At 41.7% G+C, this 13,253-nt stretch overlaps 1 protein-coding gene across 2 annotated transcripts in view; it reads left to right on the top strand.

Annotated features, from left to right (window-relative positions):
* Positions 1-13,253, top strand: part of DGKB (diacylglycerol kinase beta) — a 524,454-nt gene that overhangs the window by 136,955 nt on the left and 374,246 nt on the right. For both annotated transcript variants that reach the window (XM_059712461.1, XM_059712459.1), the window contains 2 exons: positions 2,001-2,075; positions 6,687-6,806. In XM_059712461.1, coding sequence (XP_059568444.1) covers positions 2,001-2,075; positions 6,687-6,806 — 195 coding nt within the window. The remainder of the gene's footprint in view (positions 1-2,000; positions 2,076-6,686; positions 6,807-13,253) is intronic.

Raw genomic sequence — 13,253 nt, 5'->3', positions numbered from 1 at the left:
GGTTTCCTCCACAACATTTACTGTCCCGGTATATTTCCTTCAATATTAGCATGAAATTGCATCTTCTGATGAAATTTTCCTTAGAAATTTAAAGGTAGAGCAGTTTGCATATTGAAGGCAAAACAGAGGAAAATTGACACTTTGAAAAATGACTACTATGTCTAAATAATACTAGTTAATGTTTATTGATCACTTGCAATATGTCAGACAAGACAATTACATTTTATGTAATAGCATGTTTAATTTCTGTAGCAATTCTATAAACTAGATAAGATTAGAATTACAGCAATAATGTTTTTACTGATTAGGAAACTGAGTCTAGCCCTAGCTGGTTTGGCTCAGTAGATAGAGCATCAGCCTGAGGATCAAAGGGTCCTGGGTTCGATTCCGTCAAGGACAAGTCCCTTGGTTTCAGGCCCCTCCCCAGCCCGGGCCCTGGTTGGGGCTCATGCAAGAGACAAACACTCAATGTGTTTCTATCACATTGATATTTCTCTCTGTCGTTCCCTCTCTCTTCCGCTCTCTCTAAAAAGCCATGGGAAAATATCCTCGGTTGAAGATTAAAAAAAAGAAAGAAACTGAGTCTAAGAGAGGTTAAATGACTTAGCTAATGCCACAAACCTACATAATAGTCCACCACAAACAGTTTCCATTCTTAAAAACATATCCAGCGATTTTAACCATTCCAAACCATTCAGGAATCATAAACAAAAAAATGTTGTAAGTGAAAGAGAGTAATACACACAAAATCCTAGCCTCTAATTCCAAGGGATGTGTGTTTTAAATTTTTTTATCTGTAGTAAATAAACACATGTATATTTGTATTGTTTCTGGGGTGGACTTTGTTACATAAATAGCATTTTCATGATTACATCTTTTCTGGTGAGAGTATAGCTTTTATCAGAGGGATTCACGGCCCTCCAAAGGAAAAACTCTCTACCATATTTCTGTCCTGATTCTATGAATATTAACTGCATACATTAGATCAGAAATTTCGGTAGAACGATCTTTGATTAATATACTTTAAGTATTATTCTTTTATACTTATAGTTTACATTGTCAGACTATATAACACCACTTTTAATTATGTAATTGAACACATTAAGAATTACTAGCGTTATAATATGCCTTTAATATTTTCTGGAGATGGGGATAAATTAAAACATTAAATAAATGGGTATAAAATGTTTTAATTTATTTAGCAAAGCCATATGTATTTACTAGCAGTTCTTCAAAGAGTGGACATTTGAGAAGAATAATGTGGAAATTCAAACTAAAATTCTATCCCCTCATAAAATAAACTCTACACATACTTAGCCTCCCAATCTTGACCCTGAAGACTCTTCTAATAGAGCAAATTATTCTACTAAATGGCTAGAGCAGTCAGTATGCATTCTCAGTGTCTCCGAATAAAAACAAACCTCTCCTTTGCCTCAGACACTTCCTTCCACACCTGCTTTCAAGCCAAAAGATCAGGTTACTCACTGATTTAAAAGTCACATCTTGTGGAAATATGCACTCTCCGACTTTCATCAGATGCTCCTGCCCAAAGACTGTTTCTGTTAATTTTTTTTTTTTTTTTTTTACTGGCAGAAACTCTTTCTTTGTATAATTGTGCCCTCTCCTGGTGAAGATTTCTAGACAAAGTACAAAATGAGTTTATATTTAAGCTCTTCTTTTGTGTATAATCAGACCTTTAAAATATTTATATAATTAATTATATGACTCAGTTTTTGAGGAACAAGTTGAACCAATAATTCCCCTAAGTCAGTGGTCGGCAAACTGCGGCCCCTTGAGTGTGGCTCTTCCACAAAATACCACGTGCAGGCGGTGCATGTACAATGCGATTGAAACTTCGTGGCCACACTCAAGGGGCCAAAGAGCCACATGTGGCTCGCCACCCGCAGTTTGCTGACCACGGCCCTAAGTCAAAGTTAAAGAATTTAGTAAGTCTTTGCATTCTTACTCCCTTTCTCTTTGTCCCTCTCTTTCTGCTCCAGGAACTAGAAAACATCATCAGCCAGATGATGCATGTGGCAGAGTACCTTGAATGGGACGTCACTGAACTTAATCCAGTAGGTATACGAATGATTTAACTGTTGGCTAAATTCTAGAAGGTCTCTCTCTCTCTCTCTCTCTCTCTCTCTCTCTCTCTCTCTCTCTCTCTCTCTCTCTCTGGAACCCTAATACATTACTGTCATTTGATTTTTTCTTGATCAATCGAAGATATAATTTCTAATTAGTAGTCCAAGTGGATCGTGAACAAGGAGGGTATATGTTCTGAGCCTCTTAACTTTTTTTCCTTGTGGAAATTAATGTGAATGGTGGCCTTACAAATGTGTAGATAAATAGAAGATGCTCGCAGACACTGCCACTGTCATGCCATGCCACCAAACAGCCAGAATTGATATGTGGAAATTGGTAAAGTAGTTGTTATAAAAGAGGATGAAGAGGATGAAGGTGATTAAGATGATGGCCCTGGCTGGTGTGGCTCAGTTGATAGGCATCATCCTGTGCACCAGGGGGTTGCTGGTTTGATTGTTTGATTCCTGGTTCGATTCCCAGGCAGGGCACGTGCCCGGGTTGCAGGCTCTGTTCCCAATAGGAGGCATGCAGGAGGCAGCTTATCGTTGTTTCACTCTCACGTGGAAGTTTCGCCCTCTATCTCTCCTCTCCCTTCCTGTCTCTGTAAAAATCAATTAAAAATCTTTTAAAAATTAACAAAGAAGATGATGGTGGTCATAGCTTACTGTGCACAGCATATTGCACTATCTTTTGTATATGTGTTATTTAATGCTTGCAACCCTCTGAAGTAGATACTAATATTTTATTCATTGCACAGATGAAGAAATCGAGATCCCAAAATATTAAAGTTACTTGTATAAAGCTCTTCAGCCAGAGCTAGGATTTTAGTCAAATCATTTAAAGAAATAGTATCAATGCTTATAGCATATAAAAAACTTATTATTTTTAATAGGTTTATACCAAAGTTACAACATAATTCAAATGTATATTAAAACATACTTAATTAGAAACTGCCTTTAGCCAAAAGTAATATTTTGGGGAGAGTTAAGTGTTACTGATTTTTCATTTATTTTTGAAACCAACTAAGTTAAGCAACATGTACCCTATTTAAGCAAATTCAAGTCAATTGTATTTAAATGACTTACAGTTTATTTGAATTCAAAAGGCCTATTCTTCAAACTCTATTCACATTTATGCAGTTAATGGCATGAGGATAGGACGTGAGAGCCGAGAGAGCATTCCCTTGCTTTGCAAACTCCTGCCAGTAAAGTTCACCAAGGCCATGTGCAATGTCATGTACAAAGGAGGGCACCATTCTTGCTGCACATGGCTTCTCAAGTTTTAACTCAACTGATGTTTTTCTCTTGGGGGATGTGGAAATGCACATTCCCTGCACAGTGAATTCAGAAACAGCAATGTTGTAGTTTCTATATGGAAGACTAATGTTTACAGTAACATGTATCTAACTCTAAGAATTCTGCTTGATTCATCTTAATACTACTTGCACTGACACCAGGGACTTGGCCATTCTGTTGTCCTTTTTGGTTATGTTAATCTAACACAACTTTCCCCACCCCACTTGCCTTCATACCTGTGAACATGATTTATCTATCAGTCAAGCCTCTTGTCGTCGCTGGAGTGGTAGAGGGAAGGGGGGTTGTTTTCTATCCGTTTTCAAATCAGAAGTCGGCTCCACCACTTCCAAACATTTAGATATTTCTGGAAAGAGGCATGGATTTGAGAAAAGGGGGACCTGGATGCTCTAAGGAAGGAAACAGTTGGTGCCTAGCCACTCTAACATGATAAATACCTACAGGAAAATACAGTTAATAAGCTATATAGCATTATTTGTCTTTTGTGGCACACCTAGATAATCTGTCATTTCTCTGGCTGGTACAAATAGTAGAAAGTCAAGGTACTGCCCCATCCTTCCTGATGACTTAACAGCTCTCCCCATTTTATTTTTATTGTATTTTTTCTGCTCTCCCCATTTTAAAGGTGTGTGTGTGCTCCTGTGCACATTGTCAGACCCCTGATAAGTGTGTGTATTTGAATAAAGAAAACTAAACATTTGAGGTCTATGGCTGGTAGTAGGGAAGACTGCGATGTCTTTGGAAGGAATGGAAAAAACAAAACTTAACCCCGATTTTAACATTCGATGTATAGGTAGAAAATGAAAGCATTAGGCATGTGAATCAAATGCTCTGTATTTTAGTTCTCTTCTCATTTATTCATTTCTCCTAGTTCACCAGAGTGCCTTCCAGGGGCAGGATATATATCTACACTAATAAAAGAGAAAAATGGTAATTGGCGTACGACGATACCCTTTTCATTGGCTAATCAGGGTTATATGCAAATTAACTGCCAACTATGATTGGCAGTTAACTGCCAACAAGATGGCAGCTAATTTGCATATATAGGCACAATGCAGGGAGGCGAAAGGGAAAGCAGGAAGAAGCCCCCTACCACTGACAGTGATCGGAAACCCAGGGGGCAGCTAAGAGCTGCCCCCCAGCCATGATCGGAGAATCAGGCGCCTTTGCCGCCCTGGCCAGTGATAGCAGGAAGTAGGGGTGGAGCCAGCGATGGGAGCTGGACACAGTCAAAGCTGGCAGTCCCGGGAGCTAGGGGTCCCTTGCCTGGGCCTAAAGCAGAGCCCACGATCGCGGAGCCCCCCGCTGCAGCTGCAGGTCCCCGATGCCCGGGCCGGACGCCTAGGCCAGAGGCGTTAGGCCTGGGCAGGGGCGGAGCCTGCAACCACGGGGAGCTGGGGGTCCCCTGCCCAGGCCTGACACCTCTGCCGGAGGCCTCAGGCCTGGTCAAGGGGCCGATCCGGTGATTGGTGATCGGAGGGTGATGAGGGTCAACTCCTCTGGCCGAGGCATCAGGCCTGGGCGGGGGGCTGAGCCGGGGATTGGGGGGATATGATGGTCCCCTTGCCCAGGCCTGAAGCCTAGGTCAGAGGCGTCGGGCTTGGACGGGGGGTGGAGCAAGCGATCAGAGGGAGATGGGGATCCCCTGCCCAGGCATGATTCCTGGGCCAGAGGCCTCAGGCCTGGGCGGGGGCCAGAGCCAGTGATCGGGGGGAGATGGGGGTCCCCTGTCCAAGCCTGACACCTCTGGCGGAGACGTCAGGCCTGGGCAAGGGGCCGATCAGGTGATCAGAGGGTGATGGGGGCCTACGCCTCTGGTTGAGGCATCAGGCCTGGGCAAGGGGCAGAGCCAGTGATGGGGGGAAATGAGGGTCCCCTGCCCAGGCCTGACGCCTCTGTCAGAGGCGTCAGGCCTGGGCAAGGGGCCGATCCTGCGATTGGAGGGTGATGGGGGTCAACGCCTGAGGGCTCCCAGTATGTGAGAGGGGGCAGGCTGGGCTGAGGGACACTCCCCCGCCCCCACCCCACACCCAATGCACGAATTTCGTGCACCGGGCCCCTAGTGTGTGTGTATATATATATATAATTTATTTATTTATTTATTTTTAATTCTAACCCAAGGATATTTTTTCCCATTGATTTTTAGAGAGACAGTGTGGGGGGTGGAGGGAGGGAAGACAGAGAGACAGAGAGAAACATTGATGTGAAAGACACAATGATTGTTTGTCTCCTGAATGTGGCCTGGGGATTGAACCTATAACCCAGATAATGCCCTTGACACAGAATCAAGCTCAGGTGGACTTTCTCCCCATGAGCAACACCGTCCAGGGCGGGACAGGGCATTTTAACAAGATCTTATGCCATTTGCCAAATGCTAAATACTTTCTGCTGAGTTTCATTTTGAGAATAATGAAATAATTAGTTCACCATCATTTTATTCCAGAAAAAGTTTTTTTCCAATACCGATTAGTTTGTTCTGAAGGAAAGAAATCTGATTTTCATGTACTTTCTGCAGGAAGACAACTTAGATGAGAAATACTTTGAGTACCCAGAGCCAGTGGTAATATTTGGTGCTCACATATAATTTCAGCAAATATAACACTAATAATGCCTATGTCACACTTAATATTTATGCTAGATGCTCTTTGGAGATACTTGTATTTAATCCTTATAACAAACTTTGAATCTAATACTGTTATTACTGTTACACAACCAAGCGTATTACTGATACAGACTGCGGAGAGCATTTTAGAACAGTTTGTACCAGTCATCTTTAGAAAAAAATCTAATAAAAAATGACTTGATTGTTTAACTTCTTGGCTCTATTCAGATCTGATAGGCAATTAAATGCAACTTCATTTCCCCACCTTTTATCACTTAGCAAAGAATCCTTTCAGCTCTTTGCCATGAAGTTAATTTGTTCAGACATTATCTAGCATATATTTGAATTTAAAAAATAATTGAGAGAAAGCAATTTCATTTTTACTTTTAAATTAAAGATACCGTCTTGTTTTAGCTGTACCATTCAGTGATGGCATATTAAAAAGTTGAGCAATTCTTTTTAAAAGTTGACCAGTGAAAGTAGTCAGGTTCTGGAAATCATAACAAAGCCACTGTATTCTCAGTAATAGGATTAATATTGTACAACATTGCCTAGATAGTTACCGCATCTCAACTCTCCGCTTAGCTGCTAGTCACAGTTAAAAGCAGTCCGATGTAGTGTTTTGTTGTAACATCTGAAATGTATTTTATCGATTTATTGCAAGGTTTTCCTCTACTCTGCTTCAGATCCTTCATGAAATGATGGAAGAAATTGACTACGATCATGATGGGACTGTTTCTTTGGAGGAATGGATCCAAGGGGGAATGACCACAATCCCACTCCTTGTGCTCCTAGGCTTGGAAAACGTAAGCATTTCCTCCGAGCGGGTGCCTTGGTCTAAGTCTGGAGTTCTTACATACTTTGGTAATGAAGTGATCTGGCTATTTTTTTTTTTTTTTACCACTGAGCATGTAGTAGGTGCCTGGACCTTTCAATACATATGCCCCAGTGCAATTGAACAGTAACTCCTGTGTAGAATACTTGTCATAATGCTTAACTTCTCTCTCTTTCCTCTGTTTAACGTGTAATCTAGTTTACAAATGTTATTGACTATCTCGCAAGAAACCCCGATATTACTGCATTCTGTGGTTCTTCATCCCACACCATATAGCCCCTCCTGCTCCCCAGGAGGATAATCTACTTAGTTAATAAATAATACTTGGAGGAGATAATTATATGTCAAGGTGATCAAGAGGATACATGCTCGTGCGCGTGCACACATGCACACACACACACTTTTTTTCTTACATGTGAGCAGATCAGCCAGGTTTTTGTTCCAAGCCTGTCAAAAGTTTTCTCATATCAGTGCCTCCAGTAGTAATTAAACTCTGGTTTAGGGGAATAAAAATGATCAATAAATATGAAATAAGACTATTGGGAGAAAACAAAAAATGTTAACAGTTTAAGTTTTAGTGTATAGTTGTCAAGTGACTAGTCATGAAGTGCTAATGGTAATGGTTCCCTGGAGGGAATTTTTATATTTTTAAAGCTAAAGTTTTGCTTAGTATGAGCGAATGAGAGAAGATGAAGGAATGTGTACGTAAACCATTTGGTAGTTGGGGGGTTGGATAGGGAAGTGCATAAATGAAGACTAAATCATCTATATTTTAATTATCAAGAAAGATTTTGAAATGATGTTTTTCTTTGAAAACCACTCTTTATAATTTGATTCATAAATATAGGTATTTATGAAGTTATGAAAATAGCGTGGTTAAATATAGTCCACAATCTATATGGATTTACCTCAAAATGTTTTAAATAAGTATACAATACCTCATCAGTTTCTAGTATAGCAGTAAATTTATTTGCAATAAATGTTCATCAGGATAGTGGTGATACATAATTTACTTTATAATCATGCTATTAAATTGATATTTTTTTATTTTTAGTCAAAAGACCTGTTTTGGGAGCTTAATAGGAGAAAGCAATTTAGGGTTTCCAAGTAACCTAATGTGCTCAAAGCTGTAATCCCAGTGGTGGCCACTGGGTGGCAGGGCTACATTGTTTAAAATTTATGTTCAACCACCCAGATTAGATTTTCCCCTGTACTGAACAATTCTAAGAACATCCTTTCTCCTCTAGTTTTTTAAAAAACAATAAGCCAGCAATCCATTAAATTTTTATTCAATGAAAATTCATAAGCTATGTAATTATGATTGCAACACAGAGCATCTATTTGTTAGGGACTGCTTTTTAATCCCAAGGCATGGTGTTTTTACAAAGCAGGAATGGCACAGTAAGGAGGGCTTTTTTTTTTTGTAATTGAGATTTATTTCCTTTTCTGCAGGCAGTTAATGTGTTATGTTATTACCTGTAGAGAATTTGATTCATGGTGTCATTTCCCTCTAGGCCATCCCTCTCCCTCCCCCGCCCCTGTACACTTTTGCTTATCAAATTGGAACTCTAAAGCTTTGGGTTGAACTCAGCCATTTAGTGTGGGGCCAGTCTTGTTATGTTGTCCTATATACCCGTGTCTGTTGTCAATTATGAGTTCAGGGAGTAGATTCTAATTGACATTGCATGTGAAGTCCCACAGTGTATTTGAAAGTGACTGTGGTGTCCTAGCCAAATTACACAGACATGAATATTGCCCTGGGAGAGCAATCCTCACTTCTAATACAAGGCAGAGCAGCTGCGATTTTTTTTGTCATTTATTTTTCTCCATTAACCAAATTTTAAAAGCTACTCTATTTTAAATCATAGCTGTGCCAAAGATGTAGTTTATCAGAACATGTCTATATCAAATGATTGAGAGTAAGAGCCATTTCTTTTCTCTTAGAATTTCCTCAAACTTTATGATATTCCATATAAAATGGTACAGTCTCTTAGATCTGATGGAAAATAGAGAGTTTGCATGGCATATGTGATTTTGATTACATTAAACATTTATACCTGAGACTTATTCTTTCTCTAGTATTTGTCTTGTTCAACAATATCTCAATTTTGAATTAATTTAAAAAAACAACAACACAGTATTTTGTAAGAAACTCTGCTCCAGTGTTTGGCAAACGTTATAAAGGGGCAGTTAGTTTATAATTTAGGCTTTGCGGGACATAGGTTGCGTCTACTCAACTGTACAGTTCAGAGCAAAAGCAAGCACAGACACTCCATAAATGAAACCGCATGACTGTTTTAGTGAACTACTTTCAAAAACAGGTTAATGGCTAGTTTTGACCCAAGGGCCATAGTTTGCTAACCCTTGATTTATTCTATCATTAATCTGTCATGTTATAAACATAAAGATTTTCTTTTCTTTTAAATTTTAAAAATTTATCTTTATTGTTGGAAGTATTATAAATGCCCGTCTTTCCCCCCATCCCTCTCCTCCTTCCTCCCACCCCCTCCCCAGGTCTTCATTGCATTATTGTCTGTGTCCATGGGTTATGCATATAGGCATATAAGTTATTTGGTTAATCTCTTTCCACTCCACCACCCACTTTCCCTCTGAGAATCGTCAATCTCTCTCTTGCTTTTATGCCTCTGGATCTATTTTGTTTGTCATTAAATTTTGTTCATTAAATTCCACATACGAGTGAGATCATGTGACACTTGTCTTTCTCTGACTGGCTCATTTCGCTTAGCATAATACTCTTCAGGTCCCTTCATGTTGTCTCAAAGTATAAGAGCTCGTTTTTTAAAGCTGCATACTATTCCATAGTGTAAATGTACCACACCTTTCTTATCAACTCATCTACTGATGGGCACTTGGGCTGTTTCCAGAGCTTAGCTATTGTAAATAACACTGCTATGAACATAGGGGTATACATATAGTCTTTCTGCTTGGTGTTTCGGGCATCTTAGAATATATTCCTAGGAGTGGGATCACTGAGTCAAATGGCAGTTCCATTTTTAATTTTTTGGAGGAAACTCTACACTGTTTTGCATAATGGTTGTACCAGTCTGCAAACATAAAGATTTTAAATTTTGTTTTTAGTCACTTAGGAGGAAGAAATCTAGGACTTTTTATTTATCTCAATTAGAAAACCCCAGCAAGCCATGAGCACTAATGAAGAAAGTGCACAGAAACGTGAACATCATCGGATTGGTCTCCACCCTGGCTCTGTTATTAACTAGGTCATTTTTTTTTTTTTTTTTTTTTTTTTTGCCTGCCTGTCATCCTTTCTGGACATACAAAGAAGTTAGTCAAGGTTTTCCCTTTCCTTCTAATATTCTTTCAGTACAGACATTCCTTTTCCTGGAAAAACAAGATAATTAATAAGGCATAAATTCCTGAAATCTGCAATCCTAGATCTTTACTAGATTTTTCAAGGAAAATTCCTAAATTTATATTATTATATACATAGAAATACACATTTAAATTGGAGCTTTGCTTGTAACACAGCTACCTTGAGTTCTTTTTTTTGTTGTTGTTAATATATTTTATAGTTTTTTTTATAGAGAGGAAGGGAGAGGTATAGAGAGTTAGAAACATCAATGAGAGAGAAACATCGATCAGCTGCCTCCTGCACGCCCCCTACTGGGGATGTGCCTGCAACCAAGGTACATGACCTTGACCACAATCGAACCTGGGACCCTTCAGTCCACAGGCCGACGCTCTATCCACTGAGCCAAACTGGTTAGGGCTACCTTGAGTTCTTAATCTTGAATTTTTGTACTCACATCTGACCTGTATGATTTTAAAATTATATATATATTAGAGGCCCGGTGCACAAAAATTTGTGCACTCGGGGGGTGGGGGGGTCCCTCAGCCCAGCCTGTGCCCTCTCGCAGTCTGGGACCCCTCGGGAGATAACACCCTGCTGGCTTAGGCCTGATCCCAGGTGGAAGAGAGCAGGCCCAATCCCTAGGTTCAGCCCCTGATTGGGCTCAGAGCAGGGCCGAATGGGAGGTTGCGGCACCACCCCCTGTCATGCACAGAGCAGGGCCAATCAGGGGGTTGGGGCGCTTCCCCCTGTCACGTACTCAGCAGGGCCCATCAGGGGGTTGGGGAACCATACCCTGTCATGCACAGAGCAGGGCCCATCAGGGGGGTTGGGGCTCCGTACCCTGTCATGCACCGAGCAGGGCCCATCAGAGGGTTGGGAAGCTCCCCCCTGTCACACACAGAGCAGGGCCCATCAGAGGGTTGGGAAGCTCCCCCCTGTCACACACAGAGCAGGGCCCATCAGAGGGTTGGGAAGCTCCCCCCTGTCACACACAGAGCAGGGCCCATTAGGGGGTTGGGGAGCTCCCCCCTGTCACTCACAGAGTAGGGCCGATAGGGGAGTTGGGGCGCCGCCCCCTGTCACACACAGAGCAGGGCAGATCAGCGGGTTGGGGCGCCGCCCTCTATCACCCACAGAGCAGGGCCGATCAGGGGGTTGGGGCGCCGCCACTGTCACACTCAGGGCAGGGCCAATGGGGAGGTTATGGCTCTACCCCATCACACACAAAGCAGGGCCCGTGGCGGGGGCGGGGCGGGTTGGGGTGCCGCACGCTGTCACACACAGAGCAGGGCCGATCAGGGGGTTTGGGTGCTGCCCCCTGTCAGGCTGATCCCGGTGCCGGGAGGCCTCGCGGCTCCGCTGATCCCGGTGCTGGGAGGCATATTACCCTTTTACTATATAGAATAGAGGCCTGGTGCATGGGTGGGGGCCGGCTGGTTTGCCCTGAAGGGTGTCCTGGATCAGGGTGGGGGTCCCCACTGGGGTGCCTGGCCAGCCTGGATGAGGGGATGATGGCTGTTATTAGCTGGTCACACACCCTTCAGGGTGGGGGTCCCCACTGGGGTGCCTGGCCAGTCTGGGTGAGGGGCTGAGGGCTGTTTTCAGGCTGGGGGTGACTGAAGCTCCCAACCGCTCCTTTTTTCCTTTTTTTTTTTTTTTATTCTGGGCCAGCTTTAGTTTGAGTCTTGGCTCCAGCTCTTAGGCCTCCACTGCTGAAAGTAGGTTTCTGGCCTTTGCTTACAATGTTGCGAATCTGCTGGCTGACGTCTGGCGGTATTCGTTACAATGTTCCTTAAACTGCCGGCTCAGAGGCCTGCAGCCACAGGTGGGGAACGTTGGTTTCCTCCGTCACTGAGGCAACCAAGCCTCATGTTAGTTCCAAGCTGCCTGGCTGCCGGCCGCCATCTTGGCTGACAGTTAATTTGCATATCTCGCTGATTAGCCAATGAAAAGGGGAGCGGTTGTATGCCAATTACCATGTTTCTCTTTTATTAGTGTAGATATATATATACATATACATACATATACATATATACATACATATGTATATATCTATATCTATATACATATATATATATGATTTCACTATATGTGCTCACAAAATCCTGCTCTTTAATCCCTATAGGTAGTTAATACTTTGCCATTGATTGGACTGCTTTAGGACACTTTTTTTCTTGGCCTGACTCAATAAAGTAAAAGGAATCCTTTGGTTTGCCTCCTGATCGCTGAGGAAGTGAGATCCCTGAGAAAAGTTTTGAGTACAATGGAGCGGAAGAGATAGTGTATTCATAGATTAAGCTGTGTTCAGAAAACTAACCTTCCACACTTTATTTCAGCGGTTCTCAACCTGTGGGTCGCGACCTCTTTGGCGGTCGAACGACCCTTTCACAGGGGTCGCCTAAGACCATCCTGCATATCAGATATTTACATTACGATTCATAACAGTTGCAAATATACAGTTATGAAATAGCAATGAAAATAATTTTATGGTTGGGGTCACAACATGAGGAACTGTATTTAAAGGGCCAGAAGGTTGAGAACCCCTGCTTTATTTGGTAAAATTTAATTTGTTTGAGTTGTTTTGTTCCTACATGGCTCAATCTAGAAAGCTGTGAAACAGGATAAATCCAACAGTTCTTGAGAGTCCAGATTAGGTCATTCAAGGAGAATGACCGTGGTGTTCTCACTGTTGAGTTTGCATTGGAACCCCAAGGATGGCAGGGTCTGAGCCTGTCTTCCGGAAGTGTGATCTGGAGATAAGCAGCTGATTGTAACACCAGGCAGAATTTTCAAACCTTTCCCTGCATTCCCTTTTTCAGGCCTGATAGAGCTTATCATTTAGTCTGAAACAGAAGTTTCTTTCGTATTTCTAGAAAAGTGAGGTAATTTAATAGCGCTTATTATTATTATTATTTTTTAATCTTCTTGCCTTTTATTTATTTATTTATTTATTTTTTTATTGCTTAAAGTATTACAAGGGGTATTACATATGTATCCATTTTATCCCCCCGCCCTAGACAGTCCCCTAGCCTCTCCTATCCCCCAGTGTCTTATGTCCATTGGTTATGCTTATATGCATGCATACAA

This window comes from Myotis daubentonii, chromosome 10 (assembly GCF_963259705.1).
Source record: "Myotis daubentonii chromosome 10, mMyoDau2.1, whole genome shotgun sequence".
NCBI classification, from domain to species: Eukaryota; Metazoa; Chordata; class Mammalia; order Chiroptera; family Vespertilionidae; genus Myotis; species Myotis daubentonii.
Note: the sequence above shows the minus strand (reverse complement) of the source record. Positions and strands in the feature narration are given on the sequence as shown.